A 27,132-nucleotide genomic window follows, 5' to 3' on the forward strand; every position below is an offset into this window, starting at 1 on the left:
TGAACGCGCCGCCCCGCTCTGCTTCTCTGCCCCCCCACCCCCGGCTTCCCGCAAATCAGCTGTTCACGCGGGAAGCTGGGGAGGGCTGAGAAGCAAGTGGCGGCTTCGCGCTCAGGCCCAGGGAGGCGGAGGTGAGCTGGGGCAGGGAGTGGTTCCTCTGCATGCCCCCCGGGTTACATGCTGCAGTGCAGGCGGCCCTCCTCGTGCCCCCTCCGCCCCTGCTCACCTCCTCTCCGGGGCCTGAGCATGAAGCTGCCACCTGCTTCTCAGCCCTCCCAGGCTTCCCACGTGAACAGCTGATTCACGGGAAACCTGGCGGGGGTGGGCGGAGAAGTGGAGTGGGGCAGCGCGTTCAGGGGAGGAGGAGGAGCAGAGGTGAGGTAAGCTGGGGCCAGGCAAGGAGCTGCCGGTGCGTGCTCTGCACCCACCAAATTTTCCCCATGGTGCTCCAGCCCCGGAGCACCCGCGGAGGTGGCGAACCGGCTCCAGCTCACCACTTACTGTAACCATTATGTTTACAATGTCTTTCATGACAGCACCATCACTGCTGGCAGGGCTTCTGGAAATGACACTAAAGCAGTAAAGAACCAACATTTCTAACACTGTAATACAATGGTATCAAAAGATGCTAGAAAATCAGATATATTGCATTTTTCAAGGGGTTTGAGAATATAGGAATCCCTCAAACAAAAAGTCCTCTATGCAGTCAGGTATCCTGTGTCCGATAATAGTCACAGTTTGAGCCAAATTAGTTCAACCATTTTTGATGTATTCAAGCATGGACAAAATAGATTTTTCCCCTTTATGTTCACATTACACAGTTTGCAGTTAGATAATTTGAAAACAAATAAAAACATCGACATTTCTTGTACTGTATAGCTCTTTCAGATCAAAAGCTTAAGCCATGTTTGAAAAGAGTTCTGCAGTTTTAAAGTCATGAGTATTTAAAATAAAATTGTGAGCACTTACAGATTTTTTTTGTCTTCTAGTTTATTTTCTTTTTCCTTTTTTTTTCTTTTTTTTTTTGCATGACACAATTCCCGCCACATATGTCAGTCTTAAGCATCTGTCACTTTAATAACTATTGAACAGATTTTCTTTGAGTTTGTTTAGTGTGACCAGATGCCCAATATTAGGGGCTTTTCTCTTATATGGCAACTATTACTCCCGCTCCCCCGTCCTGATTTTTCATGCTTGCTATCTGGTCACCCTAGTCACAACGGGATCAAACCAAGTCACGTCTGAAGAATGCTGATTCAGTAGGTGTAAAATGATGAACACTGGAAGTCAGTAAGGCTGTCCTGAACTGCAAGGAAGGAGTCCCACATGTAATGGGAGTGATATGAGAGAAGGCATGATGAGGAGATAGGAGAAGAAGATAAGAAGAGGCACTCAGATGTGAGGGCTAGTAGGTTGGGAAGTGGGGGAAAAATAAAACCTGAAGCATAGAGGCAAAGGCAGAGTTATGCAGAACCTTGAAGGGTGAAAAGTCTGAATTTGACACGGAAAATGAAGGGAAGCCAGTGAAGGCTAAACAGGGATGAAAGCATCACTCTGAGCAGGAAGATTATTTTAGTGCCAGCATTTTGAACTGACTGACCTCATGTAAGGAGACAAGCAGGAGGAAAAGTTGTCAAAGTCAGAAACAGAAGGAGATGAAAGAAGAGATTTTAGAGATTGAAGGAAGAACTGACAGTAACTGGTAGCAGTCTGGATTTGAGGGAATGGATTGGGCAGGTAGAAGGTGGCAAGGGAAAGAGGAATCAAAATCAACTCCAAGGTTTCAAGTCTGTGTTGGGAGGATAATGGAGTTTTGAATGGAGAAAGCAGGGAGAGGACACCATTTAGAGGGGAAAGATGCGTAATAAAGATCAGTGGCAAAGAACAGCAATAAAAAATGCAATGAGTTTAGATTATAAAAGTTCTTTTCCATTTGGTTTAATGTTTTTGGCAAATTATTATTATTTTTTAATTAAGTGAATTTAGTGCTGGTGAAAGGTACCAGATTGATTTGAAAGGACTGGAGACAAATTATAAAATCGCATCAGGTTGTTGTTAGGTAATATGCTGCACATTATTTGTTTGGTTGGGTAAACGACTTGCGATGTGGTTTGTCCAGTACTTGTAAGCAATTACCCTTGTAAATTGGAAATGCAAATGGCTAGAGTTTCATTTTCTGGTTATGGAGAAATAGAAAATCCTTGGGCAGCCCTGCTGAGTTTATATTGATGTTCAATTTAAATGAACCCCAAATCAATAGTTAATTTGTAACTATAAACTTAAAAAAATATTAAATTTCTAAAACCCATATAATGAATATTTTTTACTTGCTGCATATATTTTAACAAAGATGGTGTCCCTGTAAAGACAACAATAGCAATAGTGTACCACCACTTTTAACAGGGCTGTACTTATGCCCTGTTTTGAGCATATTCTCAACAATATTCACAGTAGACATGATTCTCCACTACCTTGCATCTTGTGTAGCCATTTACAACTGGCCAAAGTGAGTGTACGTATCAGAATGGCAGTATTTTACACTTCCTTGGCACAGTTGTAAATGACTGCCCAGGAAAGACTCGGGTCCTGAGAGTCAAATTCATGCCTGATGCAACTCCACTAAAGTCAGGCATTCATTTTCTTATTGCACCAATATGTGGCATTTATGTCACTAGGGGTTCCCAAGAGTGATACTGTGGTTCATGCGAATACTGTTTCCAGATGATATGGACCTCAGTTCCACCTGCTCAATCCTAATTTACGTAACGCTTTAATCAGTGAGGGTGTTATTTAAATTGCATACTATTCTGGAAATGGGGAAAAGGGCAAGGGGGTGAGGGGGAATGAGTTTGCCTCTCTGTCTTTCCCAACATTTCAATGGCCTGTGCAGTGTAGTAGATCAAAACAGATGATCTAAAAGTTCTTTCTGGCCTTAAAATCTATGAAAAAAATTTCTCAGTTCCAATCTAGATTGCTTTTTGTGGAAAATGGATTACTTCCTAAAACTATTAGTTTGTTTACATATGTTGGAATTAGTTGATTGTCACTGACTAAGTGTGGGATGACCCTTCTATACATTGAGCCACTAATTCCTTGCATTCCTACTACCTCTTCTCACATGCAAGTTGCCTGAACTATAACACACATAATGTCTAGTTCAGGGGCCTATGATGCCAGATCTTAGCTGAACCATCATCCTGTTAATGTCAAGGGAATTCTATAAAGAAGTGATAAATTAAATAATTTTTCCAGCTCCCTGTGCCACTATAAAAGCCCAGAAATGTGTTTCTTTGTTCTTTTTAATTGTTGTATGTGTTTTTTCTGCTCCACTTATAGAGAGTCGTGGTGTCATCAGAAATGTGGATAACCTCTAATGTCCTTCAAAAGATCCATCCTAAAGTTATACATTGCAATTTTAAAGAGAGTAGCTCAAATCTGGTTTAAGCAACAACTACTCATTGGCCCAGATCCTGGGCTGCAACTACAAAGCATTTTGTGCAACTTAGGAGTGGGAGACATTAATCGTATTTCAAGCTATCTTGGTGTTCCCTGCTCCTCAGTCAATGTGTGCCTTTTGGTTGCTTTAAGTAGCACCAGTTGCCAGTGTTAGGGGGCAGTTGCAGCAGCCAAGCACCACAGGAGCATAGGGATAAACTGTCCACATCCCTTGGCCTCTGGGAGAGAAGGGGTTTTGTCAGAACCACCACATTGGCTCTGTGTTGGGAGGGATTGTCTTGTGGCTGGTCACACTGGCTTTCAGGCAGCTTTGCACTGGGAGGGGTAGGTACGAACAGCTCACAAAGCAACCCAGAATACGGCCCTTCAGGTTTAATAAATATTTGTTATAATGTAGGCAGCACATACTTGACAAAAGCTCCTTTTCAGACATTCCAATTGCTATTTCTGTCCAGGTGTCTCCATCATCCTGATCTTCAGAGAGCCAGCAGTCTACAGCCAGACGAATCTCCCGGTCAGAGGTACAGGCCATTCTTTCAAGTCTCACCTCCTCAAGGTACCAGCTAGGATCATTTCCACTGTTGTCATGACCAATGCGGATTTTATACAGTTGCCCAAGACCTTTGAGATTAATCTTGAACAGCAAAAACAGAAAGAGAGTCTGTTATAACATTTCCTTGTATTAGTTCATCTTGTATTGATAACTGTGCTTATAAATTGAGCACACAATTAATATGTGGCCGTGGGTTTGTGCCTCTTGGAAAATGAGCCCTTACTCCATACTGCATGAGACTGTGAGAGTGGTAAAACATGTCAAGCAGTATCTGTGACAATCAGGGTCCAGACACCCCAAGGGGAGAATAGGGGGTCTGAACCCCAAAGAGGAAGAAAGACCTTGATTGTCATGGTACCTAACTGCATAAGTAAGTTAATTGACTACAGTGGTCTATGATATTTTCAGAATGAATAAGGGGATTGGACAATCTGGTCCATTTTTTAGACCTCCAGAAACCATCTCTTTTTGTGGCTGAGGATTCAAAGTTTCTTTTTCAAAATAAAACTAAATAAATATTTAAATAAAAAGGCATTTTCCTATCACTGCTGCATCAGCAGGTACATTTTGCAAGGCACTTTGTCGGCAGGGCATTTTTAACTATTTCTACAACTCATCAGTCTTCAGTGGACCCTTCTATCTTAATTTTTTATTTTTATGTGCGTTGGTGTCAGGCATTAGCTGTTTCTGCAAGTGCTGACACCCACAATGTAGAGAATTTAAACAGTAAAACACAACCATTATGCCTCACAGAATATTGCAATATTGAAATAAGAGCCACTTTGTCTGTGGCTGCAGGAGAAGTTTGCTGAGCAATGCAGAAGGCAGCAACCTAAACACAAAAGCAGGGTTAAGCACTTTATAGTCTCTTATCTTCTGTGATGACTTTGACAGCTGTTGATATGGAGAAAAATCACAGAGAACAGTCTGACAGAAAAATACCTGGTTTTCTTTCCCTGTCATACCAAACTGATAGTGTTCAGCATAAAGGCTGGTTAGGGCAAACTAGTTAAGATAAACATGATCCTATTAGTCAGCATCACTAAAAATGATGAGGGCTACATTTTATCTTAAAGGCACAGCCAGCACTACAGAGGACTGTGTAATGGTCCTACCCCAGCACTCCTAGAAGCATTATTCATCAAGCAGACATAATGCCCTCCAGGAGCACAATGGGGATGGTTGCCACTTCACCATCTCTTCACAGGATGCAGGTTGTGCTTCCTCCCTACATGGGTCCAGCTCTTAGGATCTGGGCGGAATAGGGTCATGTCCCTTTCCCTCTCCCTCTTGAAAGCTTTGCACTGTCAGTGACACTAGGCTGGCATACCCTGGTGCTTCCTGGGCACAAGGACTACAGTTGTGCCTGGACTCAGCTCTGGGGCTCATGGATGGGGTAAAGATTCCTGAATCCTCTTCCACCTCTCTTGTATTACAGAGCCAAGCCAGGCACACTTAAAGGCATGTATGGCTTCTCGGACATTCTGACATGTGCAGCGATGGCATTATGTATGACACTAAATCTATATATGCGGCTGAAGTTAGCAGTGTGCCCACATTAGCATCATATGTTTAACCAAAGGTGTTACCTGCAGCAGAGATTTAAGGCATTTGAAAGTGGGTGGCCAAAACTGACAGAGATATGGGGTATGGTGCTGATACTGAGAGCCAGTGGATGGCAGCAGGCAAAGATCACACAATCTGGCATGAAGGAAGTGCAGGGTATAAAGTGAGCTGGGTCTAACAAGGTTGCAAACCTGTCATCCAGCCTCTAAACTTTAGACTCGTAAGGTGAGGGAGTATTATAAACATATTTAACAAAGTGTCTGAGCTCCGACATTTTGTTGTGAAGTATGTAAATTGCATTGTTAGTCAGAGACAGACCTAGCACTTTTTTGAGATCAGTTTAAGCACTGGGCAATGCCTGTTATCTGTGGTGCAATATTGTTAGAGGGAATAAAACAGTTTCAATCCTACAGCTCCCATACCAGGCTTGAACTCTGGCTCATCTCCTGCATCAAGCTCTGAGGCAGGTGTGAGTTCCATCTCTAAACATGATACTCCCATGACTCTCATTCTTCTCACTGGAGGTGCCTCTGGAGTTGGAGTCACTGATACCAAACCACTAAACAGCCCATCCCTGATATTTTTTTTTTGAACAACTGAAGCAGCGAACTGACTGTTAACCAGTTGGAACTGTTATTGAGAAAGTCTGCAATAGCTATTATTGCTATCTTTGTGTAGTGCCACAGAAGAATGAAGCCATGCCTTTGTCACTGATGTTTAATTTTATTTGTAGTGCTATTAATATCCCAGAATCAATGTCAAATTGAGTGTTTTGTTCAAAGGCAAGGTTAACGTGGGAGACAGCATTCCAAACTGGACCACTGTGGGAAGCTGTATACTGTGATTCCATTTGGGCAGACCAATAGCACAATGGGGTAGGGAGGATTGGGGAGAATGGGTGGGGACAGCACAGGAAAGCTGACCAAGGAAAAGAAAAAGGGCCAGTGTGAAACAGAGACCAGTAAGGGAGCAGGGGAATGATGGGGCCTTCATCTTGATGGGGGGAGTGGACTCTTCCCCATTACTGGGTAAGCATCTGAACAGTCAGACAGACAAGATGAAAAGGTGGTTCAAGTCAAATGAATGTTGGGAAGAGCTCTATGCAGAAAGGAGAGCCCAGGGCTGTCAAAAGCACGAGGTGAAGATCCTGGAAGTGACTATTTCAGTCTGTTTCCACTAAAGTTCTGTTTAGCTACTCAGATTAATGTTTCTGCTTATATGTGCTGGAAGTAGAGGTGCTCGGGGTGCTACCACATCCCCGGGCTTGAAGTGATACACAGCGTCTACAGTTTTGTTCAATTGCTTTCAGCAATTATAAAAATTGTTCCAGCACTCCTTTTTCTGTGCTTTTATAGTACTTGCAGAACTCCCTGACATTCAGAGTGAAACATAAGGGGGCACAACTTCACTGAAGTCAAATTGCATCCATGGATGCCAACTGTGAATTTGACCTGTAGAGTTAAAAAGCAAACAAATGCAGATGACTTGACAAAACAGCAGAGGACATCTCTATCCGATCTATTCAGAAAGGACTGGAGCGGAGGTGTTGGAATTTTTGCATGCAGGACCTAATAAACATGCACAGAATATATCTAAAATCAAGTTTTTAAAATTGAAAGGTTTGTTAAAGAGTAAAATTCATGTAAAGTATAGAGCATTGTCACTTTAAAAATGTGCTTAATATTCTTTCCACATTCAATGAGTGGATTATTATAGTGCATTCTTGTGCCAAGAAATTCATGTTAATTTTTTTTCTGGAAACTAAGGCAGGAATGCTAATGACAGACCAAAAATCAGGTTATGTATGATGTTCTGAAAGGACATACAAAAACTTTACAAGTTTAGTCCATCTGTTGTTGTAGTTTGGGGTGGGATCAATTTATCTTGCTGTCAGATCAGATCTCACATCGGTCTCACAGCGGTACTGACTTACTAAAATGTTGCTGTTTGCCAACTGGAATGCTGTCAAACATATGTCAGATTTAGCTCTTGCGGTGCAATGCAGATAAAAATGCTCTCACAATCACACTGTACTGCTAACAATTGGTTTTTTTCCATCTTAAGGACTGCATCTTGAAGTTGTTCCTTCATTTCCAAGGTTGACTAAATCATCTTGAACTACTGCACGAATCAAATGCAAACTGGCATTTACAAATCTACTTCCACACCCAGAACATTTTGTAAGTTGTTGTAGAGTAAAGTTGACTTGTTTCCCTAGTAACTAAAATGCTCACAAAAACTCTTCTAGTCTCTTTCTATTATGGTACAATGGCTGCAAAAGTAACAGTCAGTTTTATGTGGCGCTTGTCTTTCTGGCATAGCTGCAACAAAAGGTCTCAGGGAGCAGAAAGGATGGGTCTTGTGGTTAAAGCAAAAGATTGGGAGCTAGACACCCAGGATTCTATTCCTAGTTCTGTTCCAGACTTTTTGAGCAATGATTCACAGCCCGTCATGCCTTGGTTTCCCAACCAAGCAGGCTAATAATACTTACCAACCTCACACGGATACTGTGACACTTCCTTCATGCACTTTGAGATTCTCAGGGGAAAGGCACAGTGTAAGGTATTCTTATCTGTTAATATTAAATATGCAGCTTGTTTGAATTTCATTGGGGCCAAGTCTGATTTTCACATAGTTTGAATGACAGAATAGGAATAATGGACGGTTGCTCTCCCATTTGACTTCTGCAAAGCAGGTGTTATTGCTCAGGGATAATGTGACATCATATACAGGTTTCTACTCTCCCTCTGACATGTGCATAGAACCCCTGTTGACGCCAGTGGCCTGGCATTTGGTGATTTAGGAAGTAGGGTTGGCAAAATGACTGAGCTATAAGAACTTTTCACCCAAAAGCAGAACCAAATCATCATAGAGGTTCAAAAGTCACTTGGTTAAACAGTACTAAAAATGTGATTGCATGCCCTCTCTTTCTGTGAAATCTCCAGGCTGGATTCTAGTAGAGTTTGCATTTGGATCTAGAGCAAAATTCCCCCACCATTTAGTAAGTACGGATTTTTGTTTGTTTGTATGTATCTGGAATTTTGGTGTGGCCCATAATAGCCAAGTATGGATCTGGATCAAGAGCTAAACTTTCACAAAGATCAAGGGTTCTCAGATCTGGGGTTAGAGGTTCCAATTTCTGGGCTAAATATTCTGAACCAATCAGATCCTCCAAACTTTGTAGGGATTGTCTATCAGTAGTTACCATAACAGGTGCCATGGAATCTCCCCTCATAGAGTAGTGTCAAAGCATCTAAGTCTTTATCTACAGCTCATTTATTTATTTCAATTTTGAAACATTCTTAAGCATAGACTGCCAATTGTGTAGATTTGTGCCAAACTGGGTGATGAGTGCTGAAGGTGACAGGAAGTTTAACCTTATGCAGTCACTGCTCCTGCAAGACATAGTGTCAGCACTTACAAACCTTAACAACATCGCTGTCAATGCAATGACAATAGAAATCCATTCTCTTTATAATATTTTTCTTCAGTGTTACATGTAATAAGTGCATTTACTAATCCATCAGTCAACATTCTTTACATTTTAACAATATTTTTAATACAACTATGTACTATGCATGGAAATGATGGACAGTACTTCTGCACAGCTCCAAATGGCCAAATTTTCAAATATAAGTGCCTCATTTGCACCTACAATATAATACACATGCAAATGGCTAATGGATGCATGCAAATACATAGTCTGCATACATAATTCATTTTTATTCCATACAAATGCACATTTCTCTTGTTAGTGACTTGTATTACTCTTGGACCAAATTCTGTTCCCACTGAAGTCAATGGAAGCTTTGCCATTGGCTCAGTGTAAGCAGCTTTGGCCCTATATTTTTGATAGTGAAACTTACTGAGATTGCTTATACCTGAAAACTTGATCCTAAACCTTACCTGAGACCTTACTTTATGAATAAAGGTTAACCTATCCTAAGAGGATGCAAGGACGTTATTTATCAAATACTATACCTTTTATGTTTCAAAAAGATCTACATGGTTACTAGTACACAAGTAGTATTCTCACTGAAGTCACTTGGACCTGTTCTCATGTAGCTGAGGGCAGAACTGATTCCATAACATTTAAGGAACTGAAAGCAAAATTAACTAACTCTCATTTCAACAGGAACTTGTTCAGTAGCAAGGTACTTCAATATAAGGATGGATAGTCAGTGCACATGAAGATTCCTTTTGGATAGGAGAGCCATGTTCAGCCTCTCAGATCTGGTGGGGAGAAGGATAAGACTACAGAAAGTATGCTGTAATTAAATACAGGCATTTTGCAAAGAGTTAGCACAGGACAACATTCAGATGAGTCAACACTCCAAGACAAATTCATCCTTTGTATAACTCCCCTGAAGTCCCAGTGCCTAACACAACTAATAGAGTTTATGCTCGACAGGCAGCTGATGAATTTCCCATAAGGCTACATCATCAACAGAATGGCAGAGAAGTCATATGTAATGGCTGGATTCCCAAAAGTAATAGAAATCATTGACTGTGCTAATTTACCTTCTGCAGATAATGAAGAAATCTATGGGAATAGAAAACATTTCCACATTGTGAGCATGCAGCTGGTATGCAATGCCAGAAATATTATAACTACTGTACCGGCAGAGTACCCAGGGTCCGGCTGATACTTGTATTTTCCATGTCTGAACTCAGCCAGATTCTTGAATTGTGGCTAATGAACTTGGCATAGATACACATTAATCTTAGAATTAGGACATGTTGCTGGTACTCCCAGAGAGACTCAGGGGTCTCTGAGCAGAAGGTAATATGGACATATGAGGAATGGGCTGAATCATCACATAGAGATCAATCTGTAAAATTTTCCATGTTCATACAAATCTTGTTCCTAAAATTAGGTCAGATAACAGATACTTAGAATAACTGTCACCATACTGCAGCAGCACATTTAAGCATGGTCTGGTTTCCTCTAGCTGCCCTCCCATCCTCTATCCAGCCTGTCATTAATCCAAGAGAACTCCCATTCACTTGCTCCGTGTATAGGCTATCAATATCCAGATCTCTATCCACCAGAAATGCACAGACACTATTTGTTATCCAACAAACTAGAAAGGGTGTCTCTCTAGTACCCACTACACATTGGTTATGGCAAGGGCAGGCATTTTGATTCCTCCAAGTACAGCCAATAGAAGAAAGTTGTCTCAAGAATGACACTACTGGAATTACTGTTTTGATTTTAAACTACAATGAGCCATGCTGATACTGAAGGGGGTAGCCAGGGAATTAGTTTGGTATCCAATACTATGATATTGGTCATTGGGCAGACGTTCAGCCCCAGCACACCAGTTATGGGGATGTTGTCCCTTAAGGCTAGTGTTTGGGAATTCTGGGAAGTAGATTTCCCCAAGTGGGCCTGGGAGTCTTCAGATGAAATGGGTTCACTGGAAGGAGTATATCACCAGGAAGGGGACTAAAGGATCATGAGGTGATTCTGGAAGAAGCAGATGGAGGTCAATATGTGGGAATAGCAGGATTGGGGCTCTCTACAGTGGCTAAGCAGATGGCCTGTGAACATTGTCTGAGAGGACCTTACCGGAAAGAGCAGATAAGATAGGCTGTACAGAAGCCTAGAAGGGGTCAGGCCAGGTAGGATAACACACACCACTCTACCTATTCTTTCAGCACATACGACCATGCCATGACCATCAACATAGCCAAATGCTTGAACAAGATCATCTTGTGGCTCAAGAACAGCTGGTTGAAGCTGAACTTGAGAAAGTAGAGGTGATGTTGGTGGTCAGAGAAATATATTTTGCACCTTGGCTGCAAACTCTTCAATCACCTTTGGTTGAAAGCACACTCACACACACACACTTGGTCAATTCAGTCCATAAATTTGGGAGTACTCCTGGATTCCTCACTGATACTAAGCTCTCACATAGCAGCATCTGCAAGTAATGCTCTCTATTATCTCCAGTTCGCTTGGAGACTCCATCCCATCCTGGCCTCAGTTATACATGCCTTTGTCATGTCCCATCTTGACTACAGCAATGCAATATATCTGGACATGAAGCCATCAGCCCTTAGGAAACTCCAGCTACCACAGAACACTGCCGTGTGTCTCCTCAGCAACAAAGGCTATCACAAGTACATCAAAACTGTCTTCCACTCTGTGATGGAATGCTAAACTGTATTATAACATGTGTAAGATACCTTACCTGAGCTGGTTAACAGCCATACCTGTAAGTGCATTAAAGTATCTCAAAGACAACACATCTCTTGTACCTCTCTCCATGATGGAAGATCTGTAGCCAGTCCAAATCTGGTACAGAAGCCTGACCTGCTAGTAATAGCCCTGCAACCTACCATGCACAAGGAGTGCATGACATGGAGTCAGAAGTAAAGGTAGCCTAACTAGTGCCAGAGGAGAACAGAAACAGAAGGGGACAGCAACAAAGGTTGCAAACCAAAGAAAAGAAAAAAGCAACAAAGGTTGTAGAATCAATCTCATCAATGTGCCCCTCTTCAATGCTCCAGAGACCTTCACTTTGACAGACCTTCAGAATGGACAGACTGGAAGTAGCATTTTGCATGTCTATTGAACTCCATCAGGATAAGCTATTACCAGCAGGACAGTGGGGTGGGAGGAGGTATTGTTTCATATTCTCTGTGTATATATAAAGTCTGCTGCAGTTTCCACGGTATGCATCTGATGAAGTGAGCTGTAGCTCACGAAAGCTCATGCTCAAATAAATTGGTTAGTCTCTAAGGTGCCACAAGTACTCCTTTTCTTTTTGCGAATACAGACTAACACGGCTGTTACTCTGAAACCTGAAGAAATACTGGTATTGTATTTAATTTTCATGCTATGGGGAAGCAGGTAGAGCATATCTTTAAATCCTTTGCCTTTACTGACGACAATTGCAAAGGTAACTGTGGAGGAGTTCTGGCGATGTTTGATACATACTTCATACATCAGAGAAATGTGGTTTATGAAAGGGCATGCTTTCACAGAGAATTCAAGAACCAGGGGAATCTGTTGAAGCTTTTATAAGAACTGTGATTTTGGGACTATAAAATTTGAAAATATGAGAGATAGACTGGTTATTGGGTTTACAGACAAAAGTCTTTCAAAGCAGCTAAAATTAAAGACAGGTTTAACCTAACACAGCTACCCAGATAACAAACGAGACTGAGCTACTGAAGCAGCAAAAGAAAAGGCCAGAGCAACTTGAAAAACCTGAAAAAACAGAAACTAGCTTAGAAGCAGTAAATAGATACAGCATGATTGCTAAAAGTAATTATAATAAAACCCCTGAGACATTGAGGGACAAGTCCCAGGCTAACAGCAAAACCTTTCAGACTAAATACACAAGAAGTGTAAAAATTCATAGCTCATGAGATGAGTGTTGAGCCAAAGGTGCAAGAAGTAGTAAGCACATAAAATATGGACATTTTGTAGCTATTTGCCGCACTAAAGCAGTCAGGGTACTACTGACTACTGCAGATAATCAAGAACCATTGTTTCTGGGATTTATCACATGGGATGACAGAGAGCCTGCCTGGAGAGTTAAACTGAATATTCATGGAAAGTCTATTGACTTTAAAATTGACTCAGGAGCTGACAGACATATCAGAACTGACATATAATCACCTTCAACCCCTTCCAGAGCTGAAGTCACCTGACACAGTCCCAACTATCCCCGGAAGTATTCTGAACTGTATGGGCCAGTTCACTGCAGGAACTAATTACAAAGACAAAAGCTTTGCATTCAGAGTGTATGTGATCAAAGGATCAAAAACCAACAACATTCTCAGCCACAGAGTAGTAGCCATGATTGGCCTAGTGAGAGTAGTGGAAGAAATCAAATGGAATATTTGGTGACATTGGACTTTTTAAAGGAGATCCAGTACAAATAACCTTAACAGGCAATAGAACTTGCAGGATTCCTATCCCTTTGCTTCATAAAGTGGATGCTGAGTTAAAGAGAAAGGAACAGATTATGCCAATTATTGGCATAATTGAGAAAATGTCTGAGTCAACAACATGGTACTGGTTATAATGAAAAACGGAAAAATACAGGTCTGCATGAATCTTAAAAGACCTAATGAAACAGCTGAGAAAGAAAAATATATCTTCCCAACACTGGATAAATTCCTCCCCAACATGAAAAGAGCTACAGTATACACCACATTGGATGCCTTGAGAGCATTCTGGTACCAAAGAGAGTGCTAAATTGACTACATTTAACACACACTTAGGAAGATTTTGCTTTCAAAGATTACCTTTTGGGATTACCAGTGCACCTGAAATTTTCCAAAGAAAGATGGGAGAACTGTTAATGAACACAAATGGAGTTTAGTTTTCAGAGACGATATTTTGATATATGAGTCATTGATGGAAGAACACACCAAAACCCTCAACAAAGTTCTAAGCATAACCAGTCAGTCCAGACTAAAGCTAAACAAGGAAATGTGCATCAAGTTTTTGGGACAGACAATAAACAAAGATGGAATCAGTCCTCGCCCTGAAAAAATAAAAGCAATTCAAGAATTGACTGCAGCAAACAAATCTACCAAAACTGAGACACGTACTACAGATGATAAATTACTTTGGTTGATACCTACAAGATCTTTCTATAGTCACAAAACCACTCAGAGAAGTGTTAAAGTCCAACACATCTTGGCTAGGGAGCCAAATCAAGAAATTGCCTTCAAAAAAGGTAAGAGTAATTATCTCAGTGGCTCCAATTCTCAAGTACTATGATGCGAACAAACCCACCATGGCCTATGTGGATGTAAGTGGCTATGGCCAATTGGTACACTGGATCTGAGTGGAAGTCTGTTGCATTTTGCTCTTGCACACTCACAGATGCAGAAAAATTATACGCACAGATTGAAAAGGAGTGCCTGGCAAGAACATGGGCATATGAGAACTTGTACAGATACCTGTGTAGACTGGATTCATTTACACAGGTAACAGGCCATAAACCATTTGTAACCCTAATCAATGGAAAAGACCTGGGGCAAGCACTGGTGAGATGCCAATATCTTTTGATGAGGTTAACGAGATTTAACCCAACTGCTAAATATGTTCCTGGAAAAAATCTAATAGTAGCAGAAACTCTGTCATGGAGCTCAGCAACACACTCAACTACCCGTGAGCTCCAAGATGATGTAGCTTACATGGATGCTGTGGAGGCATACAGATCAGTGTCCGAAAAGAGACTACACCACCTACAACAAGTAACCCCCACAGAAATGCAACTTTTAAAAGTTCTAATTTACATTAGGGCCAGCTGGTCCAAGTATCCAGAGGATACTAAGGAAGTGACAAGAGATTACTTTGTGGTATGTGGACAATTAAATGAGTCAAATGGACTCATAACTACAGGCAACTGCATCATTATTCCAAACACAGTGAGAGGAGAATCCTAAACCTCCATTCCTGAAGGACTCCCAGGACTAATTAAATGCAATGAATGGGCCAACCAGTCAGTGTGGTGGATGGGCATCACCAAGGACATAAAGAATAAAGTATCTGCAGGAGAACATTGCAGAACTAACAGACCAACACAACACAAAGAACCTTTGATAGCAATGCCTTTACCAGACAGACATTGGAAGAAACTAGCTGCAGATTTGTGTGAATTCAGAGGACATCATTACCTGGTCATTGTGGGCTATTTTTCCAGGTATGCAGACTCCACAATGGAATTTAAGTCATTCCAAACAAAATATGATTTTGATCATATTACTAGCAGTCCACATTATCCACAAACGAATGGAGAGGATGAGAGAGCTGTACAGACAGCCAAGGAACTCCTACAGCAGGAAGATCCATTCCTTGCTCTTCTGAGCTACACATCAGCATGGATAGTGGCTACTGGATATAGTCCAGCATAAATCCTGATAGGAAGACAGCTCAGAACTACTGCTCCAACTTTGGAAACGTAGCTGTCTCCAAAGTGGCCAGTCATGAAGAGAGTAGCCAAATCAGACAAAAAAGACAAAAAAAAGCTTATGAACACTTTTATAACAGACATCACTCAGTTAGAGAACTGCCAGATCTAGAACCTGATGACTATGTTTGTGTCAAACTGGATGAAGAAAAAGGAGAACCCAGCTGTTGTAAAGAAAAAGAATTCATTGCCCATATCATGTGATCAAGACCAACAGTGGAGAGTTCAGAAGAAAGCATTGACATCTACAGTTTATTCCTCAGAAAGAACAATCAACAGAGCAAACTCTACAGATGTAGGATGGAGAACAAGACGATGATGACTCAAAGGTTCCAAACTGACCAGAGATAATTGTTGCAGCTAATGGACAGAAAGATGACCAAGTTATGTGTTTCTACATAATTATGTGTTTCTACATAATTAGAAAACTAGTATGATTTAGAGATACTTAGACTGATACAGATTGAAATTTAAAGATCATATGATAGTATAAAATTTGCAAATTATATGAATGAAAAGCTTAAAGGTTGAGATAAGATGTATCTGTATTACAATGTTCAGACAGTAGGTGGCACCATGTGTAACATACCATACCTGAGCTGGTAAAAGCCATAGCTGAAAGTGTGTTAAAGCAGTGGTTTTCAACCTGTGGTCTGCGGACACCTGTCTAAGACTATGTCTAAGATTTCCAAATAGGTCTGCATCTCCATTTGAAATTTTTTAATGGTCTGAAATTTTTTAATTCCAAAATGGTCTGCAAATGAAAAAGTTGAAAACCAGTCCATTAAAGTATATTAAAGACAACATCTCTTGTATCTCTCTACATGAAGGAAGCTCTGTAGCTAGCCCAAATCTGGCACAGAAGCCTGACCTGTTAGTAGCAGCCCTGTAACCTACTGTGTATAAGGACTACATGGCACAATCTCCATATGGACTTCCTGTAGACTATCCAGTCAAGTTGAAGGTCTTGGTCTTTGTCCTCCAAGTGCTCAGCAGCCTGGGCCAAGCATATCTAAATCGCCACCTAAAGATCTGGGATGAAGCAACAACTCCACTCCCCAGGCACAATGGAACTTTCCACCACACAGATGAAGTTTGTCTAAGCAGGAGACAGAAAAAAAGTTATCCAGGAAACTACAGGCTTGTGAGTTTGACCTCAGTTGTATGCAAGGCCTTGGAACAAATTTTGAAAGACAAAGTAGTTGAGGACATAGAGGTAAATGGTAATTGGGATGAAATACAACGTGGTTTTACAAAAGGTAGATCGTGCCAGACCCACCTGATCTCCTTCTTTGAGAAGATAACTGATTTTTTTAGACAAAGGAAATGCAGTAGATCTAATCTGTTTGGATTTCAATAAGGCAGTTGAGTTCAGGTCCACATGGGAAATTATTAGTTAAATTGGAGAAAATGGGGATCAATATGAGAACTGAAAGGTGGATAAGGAGATAATTAAAGGGGAGACTACAATGGGTCATACTGAAAGGTGAACTGTCAGGCTGGAGGGAGGATACCAGTGAATTTCCTCTGGGATTGGTTTTGGGACTAATATTATTTTAATATTTTTATTAATGACCTTGGCATAAAAAGTGGGAGTGTGCTAATAAAATTTGTGGATGACACAAATTTAGGAGCTAGTGCCAATATGGAGGAGGACCAGAATATCGTATAAGAAGATCTGGATGACCTTGAAAACTGGAGTAATAGAAATGTGATGCAATGTCATAGTGCAAGGTCATGCACTTAGGGACTAACAAGAAGATTTTTTGCTATATGCTGGGGACTTATCAGTGGAAATGACAGGGGAGGAGAAAGACCTGGTGTATTGGTTGATCACAGGATGAACTACGATCCACCAATGTGACGTAGCCGTGAAACAGGCTAATGTAGTCCAAGGATGCATGAGGCGAGGTATTTCCAATAGATAGGGAAGTGTTAGTACAATTATACAAGGCACCAATGAGACCTCATCTGGAATACTGTGTGCAATTCTGGTCTCCCATGTTTAAGATAGATTAATTCAAACTGGAACAGGTGCAGAGAAGGGCAACTAGGATGATGGAATGGAATGGAAAACCTAACTTATAAGAGGAGAGACAAAGAGCTTGTCTTGTTTAGCATAACCAAAAGAAGGCAGAGGGGAGATATGATTGCTCTTTAGAAATACATCAGAGGGATAAATACCAGGAAAGTAGAGGAGTTATTAAAGTTAAGCACCAATGTGGACACAAGAACAAATGCATATATACTGGCCACCAACAAGTTTAGGCTTGAAATTAAATGAAGGTTTCTAACCACCAGAGAAGTGAAGCTCTGGAACAGCTTTACAAGGAGAGCAGTGGGGGCAAAAAACTGGCTTCAACACTGAGCTTGATAAGTTTATGGAGGGGATGGTATGATGCGACTGCCTACGATGGCATGTAGCTGATCTGCAACTGCTAGCAGCAATACCTCCAAAGGCTGGTGATGGGACACTAGATGGGGAGGGCTCCAAGTTATTACAGAGAATTCTTTCCCAGGTGTCTGGCTGGTAGGTCTAGCCCACATGCTCAGGGGTTAACTGATCATCATATTTGGCGTCAGGAAGGAATTTTCCCCCAGGTCAGACTGGCAGAGACTCTGGGGTTGGTTGGGTTTTTTTGCCTTCCTCTGCAGCATAGGGCATGGGTCACTTGCAGATTTAAACTAGTGTAAATGGCAAATTCTCTGTAACTTGAAGTCTTTAAATCATGATTTGATGGCTTCAGTAACTCAGCCAGAGGTTATGTATCTATTACAGCAGCGGGTGGGTGAGGATCCATGGCCTGCAATGTGCAGGAGGTCAGATTAGATGATCACAATGTTTCCTTCTGCCTATGAGCTTTCTCAGGTGCTGGTCCAAGACTGTGGAATGAACTCCCATGGGAACGAAGGCCGCTCAAAAAACCTCACCACCTTCCACTCGAGGTACAAGGTACACTCCTTCAATCTTGCCTTCTCTAATATAAAACAAAGCAGCATTCACATTTAAAGAAACAATCCTACCAAACCAAAACACTGCACATGCAATTCTTCCCCAGGAAGAGAATGAGAGAGAGAACAAACCACACATGACAGATGTTAGTAATGCCACTTAACACATTACTGGAAGGCACTCAGATACTACAGTGACGGAGAGGTATAAGAATAGAATAGAATAGAATAGAATAGAATGCCAGCTAGGGAAAAGTGATACAAAAGCTGAAGACAACCATTGCATCCTTTGGGTCTCTGGGCTGGCAGCCAGAGGACAGGGAAGGCCTGGGTTCTCCTTCAGTGCCACCTGAAACTCTGCATAGATGGGAAAAGGACTGACCAGGCCTTGAAAAGGGGAACACAGAGTCAGGCAGCCTGGAGAGGATTGGAAAAGAACTGTCAGGGGGTGGGGGGTCCTGAAACAACCACTGAGCCTGGGTAAAGAGCTGTGATCCAACGAGAGGCAGGAAGAAGATTGTTTAGTTGTCACAGAGATCTGGCTGAGGAGCGAAACTTGAAATCAAGCATTTGCAAGTTACCATACTAGCAAGAGAAGGCTGAAATCCCAGTCGGGGAACTATTCTACAGGAGAAACTGAAGCATGACAGTGTTTCATGCTGGAGGTTGACCTATATTCAATCACCTCATGTACTGAGGATAAATTAAGTTTTCTTTTTCCCCAGAGACCTCATAGGAGAGGTTTAGATGAGGTCTTTTTAATGCTGTTCTCTCTGTGGGTCTGATTCTTGGAACTGATTAAACTATGCTTGGTTCAGGACTCAACTCATTTAAAACTAAATCAAGATGTTGAGAGCAAAATTAATCAAGCAACCAAAGGACATGAAAAGAAGAAATTCTTTAATTGCCTATACACCAGTGTTAGGAGCCAGGGTAACAAACAAGAAGAAATGGAATTGCTCATTTATAAGCACAAATTCGATCTAGTTGGTATTATGGAAACCCGGGGGGATGATTTGCATAACTGGAATGTTAAAATCAGTGGTTACATCTATTATTCCCCTCTACTCGGCACTGGTGAGGCCACAACCACAGTATTTCATCCAGTTTTGGTCCCCTCACTACAGAAGGGATGTGGACAAATTGGAGGGAGTCCATCAGAGGGCAAAGAAAATGATGAGGGAGCTGGGGCAGATGACTTACCAGGAAAGGCTGAGGGAACTGAGGTTATTTTAGTCTACTGAAGAGAAGAGTGAGGGGAGATTTGATAGCAGCCTTCAACTACCTGAAGTGGGGTTCCAAAGAAGATGGTGCTCGGCTGTTCTCAGTGGTGGCAGATTAGCGAACAAAGAGCAATGGTCTCAAGTTGCAGCTGGGGAGGTCTAGGTTGGATATTAGGAAACACTATTTCACTAGGAGGGTAGTGAAGCACTGGAAAGGGTTACCGAGGGAGGTGCTGGAATCTCCATCCTTAGAGGTTTTTAAGGCCCAGCTTGACAGAGCCCTGGATGGGATGATTTACTGGGTGTTGGTCCTGCATTGAGCAGGGGATTGGACTAGATGATCTCCTGAGGTCTCTTCCAACCCTAATATTCTATGATTCTATTATTTTATTTAGGAAAGACTGAGCAGGCAAAAGGGGATGAGGAGTGGCACTCCAGGTCAAAAATGGCATTATTTATTTCCAAGTCACTGATAACTTGGAAGATTATCTTGAATGCTGACAGATCAATGTCCTAACAAATAAAGCACAAGTTGGGATGTAAGCAAGTGGCCTTCTCCCAGGTGCCCCCTTGTGGTCTCAGGGAAGCCCTGCAAATAGATTCATAGATATTTAGGTCAGAAGGGACCATTATGATCATCTAGTCTGACCTCCTGCACAACGCAGGCCACGGAATTTCACCCACCACTCCTACAAAAAAACCTCACACCTATATCTGTGCTACTGAAGTCCTCAAATCGTAGTTTAAAGACTTCAAGGAGCAGAGAATCCTCCGGCAAGTGACCCGTGCCCCACGCTACAGAGGAAGGCGAAAAACCTCCAGGGCCTCCTCCAATCTGCCCTGGAGGAAAATTCCTTCCCGACCCCAAATATGGCGATCAGCTAAACCCTGAGCATATGGGCAGATTCATCAGCCAGATACTACAGAAAATTCTTTCCTGGGTAACTCGTATCTCACCCCATCTAATAGCCCATCACAGGCCATTGGGCCTATTTACCATGAATATTTAATTACCAAAACCATGTTATCCCATCATACCATCTCCTCCATAAACTTATTGAGTTTAATCTTAAAGCCAGCTAGATCTTTTGCCCCCACTGCTTTTCTTGGAAGGCTATTCCAAAACTTCACTCCTCTGATGGTTAAAAACCTTCGTCTAATTTCTAGTCTAAATTTCCTAGTGGCCAGTTTATATTCATTTGTTCTTGTGTCCACATTGGTACTGAGCTTAAATAATTCCTCTCCCTTTCCGGTATTTATCCCTCTGATATATTTATAGAGAGCAATCATATCTCCCCTCAACCTTCTTTTAGTTAGGCTAAACAAGCCAAGCTCCTTGAGTCTCCTTTCATAAGACAAGTTTTCCATTCCTCGGATCATCCTAGTAGCCCTTCTCTGTATCTGTTCCAGTTTGAATTCATCCTTCTTAAACATGGGAGACCAGAACTGCACACAGTATTCCAATTGAGATCTCACCAGTGTCTTGTATAATGGTACTAAAACCTCCTTATCCCTATTGGAAATACCTCTCCTGTTGCATCCCAAGATCGCATTAGCTTTTTTCACAGCCATATCACATTGGCGGCTCATAGTCATCCTATGATCAACCAATACTCCAAGGTCCTTTTCTTCCTCCATTACTTCTAATTGATGAGTCCCTAGCTTATAACTAAAATTCTTGTTATTAATCCCTAAATGCATGACCTTACACTTCTCACTATTAAATTTCATCCTATTACTATTACTCCAGTTTAGAAGGTCATCCAGATCCTCCTGTAGGGTATCCCTGTCCTTCTCTAAATTGGCAACACCTCCCAGCTTTGTATCATCCGCAAACTTTATTAGCACACTCCCACTTTTTGTGCCAAGGTCAGTAATAAAAAGATTAAATAAGATTGGTCCCAAAACCGATCCTTGAGGAACTCCACTGGTAACCTCCCTCCAGCCTGACAGTTCACCTTTCAGTAGGACCCGTTGTAGTCTCCCCTTTAACCAATTCCTTATCCACCTTTCAATTTTCCTATTGATCCCCATCTTATCCAATTTAACTAATAATTCCCCATGTGGCACGGTATCAAATGCCTTACTAAAATCTAGGTAAATTAGATCCACTGCGTTTCCTTTGTCTAAAAAATCTGTTACTTTCTCAAAGAAGGAGATCAGGTTGGTTTGGCACGATCTACCTTTTGTAAAACCATGTTGTATTTTGTCCCATTTACCATTGGCCACTTGCCTCAGTTTCCCTCTTGGGTCCCCAGTAACTCCATGTAAGGAGGCACCAGTGGTTAACTCCCGCTGCTGCTCCTCCTTCCTTCAACCCTCTCTGGCCCTTGACTCCTGCTCTCCAGCTTAGAGCCAGCAAGCATCACCCTCTGCTGCTCCTCTTGCCTTCAGACCTCTCCCAGGAAAAACCTTCCATCTCCGGAAGTTCTCTTCTTCTGCCCTTCTCCTGTCTGACTCAGTCTGCTCTGACTCCTTACGTCTCTTTCTCACCAGGTCTCTTATAACCCTGAGGTGTTGCTCTGCCCTCTTAATTGACCCAACTGGGAGCTCCTGGACTGGAACAGGAGAGCTGAATCCAGTTTCATTGAATGGGTCAGCTACCCTGTTGCATGCTATAAACCACCAAATGACACTAGGAAACAGAACGACCGGCTTTGTATGCACCTATCTGTAATGTGTAGGGAAAAAAAGTGGTGTGATCACAGGGCACTTCAATATGAGTGTCATATGCTGAAGGTATCATGCTGCCAGTACTAAAACATCCTTGGAATTTCTAAATATTATAGATGATAATTTCCTATCAAAAAATGTTGCATCCAACATGGGAGAATTCTTTATTAGAGCTTGTCTTTACACATAAAGAGGAACAGATCACAGAACTAAGAATTAATGGTAGCTTAAGTACGAGTGATCATAGCTTGATCACATTTATAATGTGCAAACAGTATAAAGTCCAGCCCAGTGACGTATATAGTTGGTGATGTAAAAGGGTCAACTTCATAAAGCTGAAAACAATTAGGAGCCAAATCAGCTGGGAGCAAGAATTTCATCAGAAAAATGTAAATGATAATTGGCAATTGTTTAAGAACACTTTCCTAGATGCCCAAAAAGCCACTGTCCTACAATCTAGAAAGAAGGCCAAATTGATTTTTAAAAATTGTGTAGAGGGGACGTAAAGGAAGCTATAAAAAATATAAATAATAATATATAACAAATGGAAGGAAAAGGAATTAGATTGTAATGAATATAAATCAGAAGTTTGGAATTGTAGAGAATTGATAAGGGAAGCAAGGACATTCTAAGCCCCATTCTAAGGCCAGCAGAGTTCAGGACAATAAGGAGGAGGTTTTAAGTATATTAGGAACAAAAAGAAACCTAACAATGTTATTGGTCCATTACTAGATAAAAGGATAGGATTATCCATAATAATATAGAAAAAATAGAAATGTTAATTAAATATTTCTGTTCTGTGTTTGGAAAAAGAACAGATGATATAATCATATCATATATGATAACACTCTTTCCATTCCACTAGCATCTCAGGAAGATGTTAAATGGAAGCTACTAAAGATAGACATTTTTAAATCAGGACATCCTTGAGTTTTAAAAAAGCTATCTGAGGAGCTCACTGGACTATTCATGTTGTTTTTTATTAAGTCTTGGAACACTGGAGAAGTTCCAGAATAGTGGAAGAAAGCTAATGTTGTGCCAATATTTAAAAAGGGTAAATGGAATGACCTGGTAGTTATAGACCTGTGAGTGTGATATCAATCCTGGGCAAGATAATGGAGCAGCTGATATGGGATTCAGTTAATAAAGAATTAAAGGAAGGTAATATAATTAATGCCAATCATCATGGGTTTATGGAAAATAGATCCTGTCAAACTAACTTGATATGTTTTTTTAAAATTAGATTACAAGTTTGGCTATAAAGGTAATAGTGTTGATGTATTATACTTATATTTCTAAAAGACATTTAACTTGGAACTTTTGATTAAAAAACTCAAACAATATAAAATTAACATGGCACACACCAAATGGATTGAAAGCTGGCTAACTGTCTCAAAATGTCATTGTAAATGGGGAAACACCATTGAGCAGGTATGTTTCTAGTGGGGTCCCACAAGGATCAGTTTTTGGCCCCTGGCTTGTTAACATTTTTATCAATGATCTGGAATAAAATATAAAATTATCACTGATAAAGTCTGTGGATGACACAAAAATTGGGGGAGTGGTAAATAATGAAGAGAGGTCACTGATACAAAGCAATCTGGATCACTTGGTAAGCTGGGCGCAGGCAAACAAGATGCGTTTTAATATGGCTAAATGTAAATGTATACATTAGGAAAAAAGAATGTAGGCTATATTTACAGTATGGGGTAGTCTATCCTGGGAAGAAGTGACTCTGAAAAAGAGTTGGGGATCATGGTGGATAATCAGCTACACATGACTTTGTGGCCAAAAGGGCTAATGCGACACAGGAGACTCTTGAGTAGAAGGAAAGAGGTTATTTTACCTCTGTATTTGGCCGTGGTGTCACTGCAGCTGGAATACTGTGTCCTGTTCTGGTGTCCACAATTCAAGAATGATGTTGATAAATTGGAGAGGGTGCAGAGCAGAACCAGAAGGATGATTAGAGGATTAGAAACCATGCATAATAGTGAGAGACTCAAGAAGCTCAATCTATTTAGTTTAACAAAGAGAAAGTTAGGGAGTGACCTGATTACAGTCAATAAGAATCTACTTGGGGAACAAATATTTGAAAATGGGCTCTTCAGTCCAGAGAACAGTATAACACGATCCAATGGCTGGAAATTGAGGCTAGACACAGTTAGGTAAATAAGGCATAATTTTTAACAGAGTGGGCAATTAACCATCAGAACAATTTACCAAGGGTTGTGGTGGATTCTCCATCACTGGCCATTTTGAAATCAAGACTGGATGTTTTTCTAAAAGATCTGCTTTAGGCATTTTTTCAGGGAAGTTCTACGGCTTGTGTTATACAGGTGGTCAGACTAGATGATCACAATCACCCCTTCCAGCCTTGGAATTTATGAAGCTATGAACTAGAGGAGATAGCTTTATGCCACCTTTACATCCCCTGATCTTGGCTGGGGACATAGTTCAGCTGGCTATACTTGTTAGAGCCTCAGGGATGCCCTAAGTTGTATCCAACTGTCCTGGGACCTAAAATGTCATTTTGGCAACCAGGGAAAGCCAGAGCACAGAACTGCTCAAGTCATGTCCTATCTGCTGTCCCTGAGTGCTTGGAAGTATGTGGCATAGAGCTGGTATATTGGATTGATATCGTTTTGGGGGTTGCCCCATTCTGGAGGAATACTCAGCTAGCTGGTTAGAGAACCAGAGGGTTAACTCAAGCTGCTAACCTTAGTTAAAAGCCAGCGTGCCATGTTTTCACTGCTATTTCTAATCCTTTTTCCCAATGCAGACATATCCTTAGATCTGATCTACTAATAGCTGATTGAGTCTTTTCTCTTTTGAATCATCCCCATAGGAATATACAGTTATTTAAACAGAATGCAACCAAAATGAAAAATTAACAAATAAACAGAGCACTATAAATTCAGTGTGCAATGCAATAAAATATAATGTGCACTTTATGGAAAGAATAATATCATTTACCAATAAATCACTAATAATTGAAAGGAACAGACAAATTTTAATACTTTGCTACAATACCGTCATACTAACAATATATTCATTAAGTTTTATGATCAAGAGTCTTTGCAAGTATTGGGAAAGGCCCCACAACAGATTTGTGCTTATTTCTAAAATCAGGCACTTTGCCACAATAGACTGTGACAGTGTTTCAAACAGGCTCTTCAGAGAAAATCAAAGGACTCTAACTACTGCAAATGGAGAGAGATGCAGTGCTGTCAGTTAGAGAGGGGGCCCATGCCACAAAATTCATATCAGGATTTGATCCAGATTTCTCAGTTCTCCCCCCAAATTTTGAGGTTTTGTGATATGGGGATTCAGGTGGGCTTGTTAAAAACAGAGTCCCTAACTGTGAAATACAAAGCCACAGATTTTAAGTCACCAAAGTTCATGCGTTCTTATTAATATTAATCTTTTTCTTAATTATTATTTTAATGATGTGCCCAGCACCATAAAGGCTAATGCTGCCCCAAAGAGCTTGCCATCTAATATTCTGACAGAAGAGGCCTGGGGAAACCCTTAGTAAGCAACAGCCAGATTCTGCCACGGTTAGTAACATTTAGGGGTGCCTTACTCTGCGAGCAGACCTATTGGACTAGAATCTCAGCTGGTGTAAAACAGTGCTGCCCCACTGAAGTCAACGTTGCTAAGGGTGGAAGAATCTGTCTCTAAGTCTGTGTGCTCATTCCACAGTTAACTAAGGAAGCCTGGGAGATTATAGCTAACTTGTAACAAAGGTAATAGCTAAGGTTCCTCTGGCCATTTCTCTTTGGAAGGGGGAAGGAGATAGAGTGCCATAACCAAACAGTAAAAGAAATCACACAGAGGATTTTTTCAAGCAGAATATGAGGAAGCATCATCATGTATCATAGAGTAACTCTTAAATATAATTTACAATACAATAAAAGTTTAGTTGCTCAAGACATTGCCAGGATCAGTATTTTGGAAAACAGTTTGGATACTGTGGAGGCAGCAGAAGTGAACAGGGGAAACCAGATTAAAATTTTGAAACAAGCTGTAAGCCCTTGGCAAAGCAACATTCTTTATTAGAGAAAAATGTGATTCTCCACAGCATAATCATTCACTGAAAATCATGCATGAATAATGCGAATGGCAGAAAACCATCCCCAAGAAGTAGTATAGCCTCTTTCAGCCCATGGGGAAATTATCAGAACCACTCAGGGAAAACCTATTCTTGTAGAATAAAGCATACCAGGTAGGGCAGATATTGCAACAGTAAATCTTCCCATCGGCCTATGCTTGGAAAGAAAAGCACTAGACAGCTACTTCCAATGTGGTGCAGCCTGTAAACAGCTACTTTGTGAGCCCAGAACCTTAGACTCCAGCCAGAAACAAGGATGTTCCCCATCACAAGACAATAAACTATCTCCATCAAATTTCTTCTGCTGCAATTACATTTTTAATATGTTAGGGAAAGATCCTTGCCATACTTTACACCTGTAAAGTGAAATACACACCCACAACCTGATTTTGATCTCTCATATAGAGCTGGGCAGGAAATATTTTCCCCATCTCATGAATATTTTCGAGAGTTCAAAATTTCCTCCCATCTTGAATCAGGACAAAAACTCAAAATCTCAAAAATATTCATGAACTGCTCTACTCACTTACACCAGTGTAAATCAGAAATAAGTGGAGCTGGCCCACTGTGTAAAGCCCATGTAATTAGGCCTCATATAAATCAATAAAGTCTTGGTTACAGATTTCTCAGAAAAGATTTTGATTTTAGTTACCTTTG

The 27,132-nt window shown here is 41.0% G+C and overlaps 1 protein-coding gene across 1 annotated transcript in view; it reads right to left on the bottom strand.

Moving 5' to 3' along the window:
* RP1 (RP1 axonemal microtubule associated) overlaps positions 1-27,132 on the bottom strand; it is a 291,326-nt gene that overhangs the window by 152,951 nt on the left and 111,243 nt on the right. Inside the window, exon 25 of the mRNA XM_077809001.1 lies at positions 3,865-4,090. Within this exon, the coding sequence (XP_077665127.1) occupies positions 3,865-4,090 (226 nt within the window). The remainder of the gene's footprint in view (positions 1-3,864; positions 4,091-27,132) is intronic.

This window comes from Eretmochelys imbricata, chromosome 2, assembly GCF_965152235.1.
Source record: "Eretmochelys imbricata isolate rEreImb1 chromosome 2, rEreImb1.hap1, whole genome shotgun sequence".
NCBI classification, from domain to species: Eukaryota; Metazoa; Chordata; order Testudines; family Cheloniidae; genus Eretmochelys; species Eretmochelys imbricata.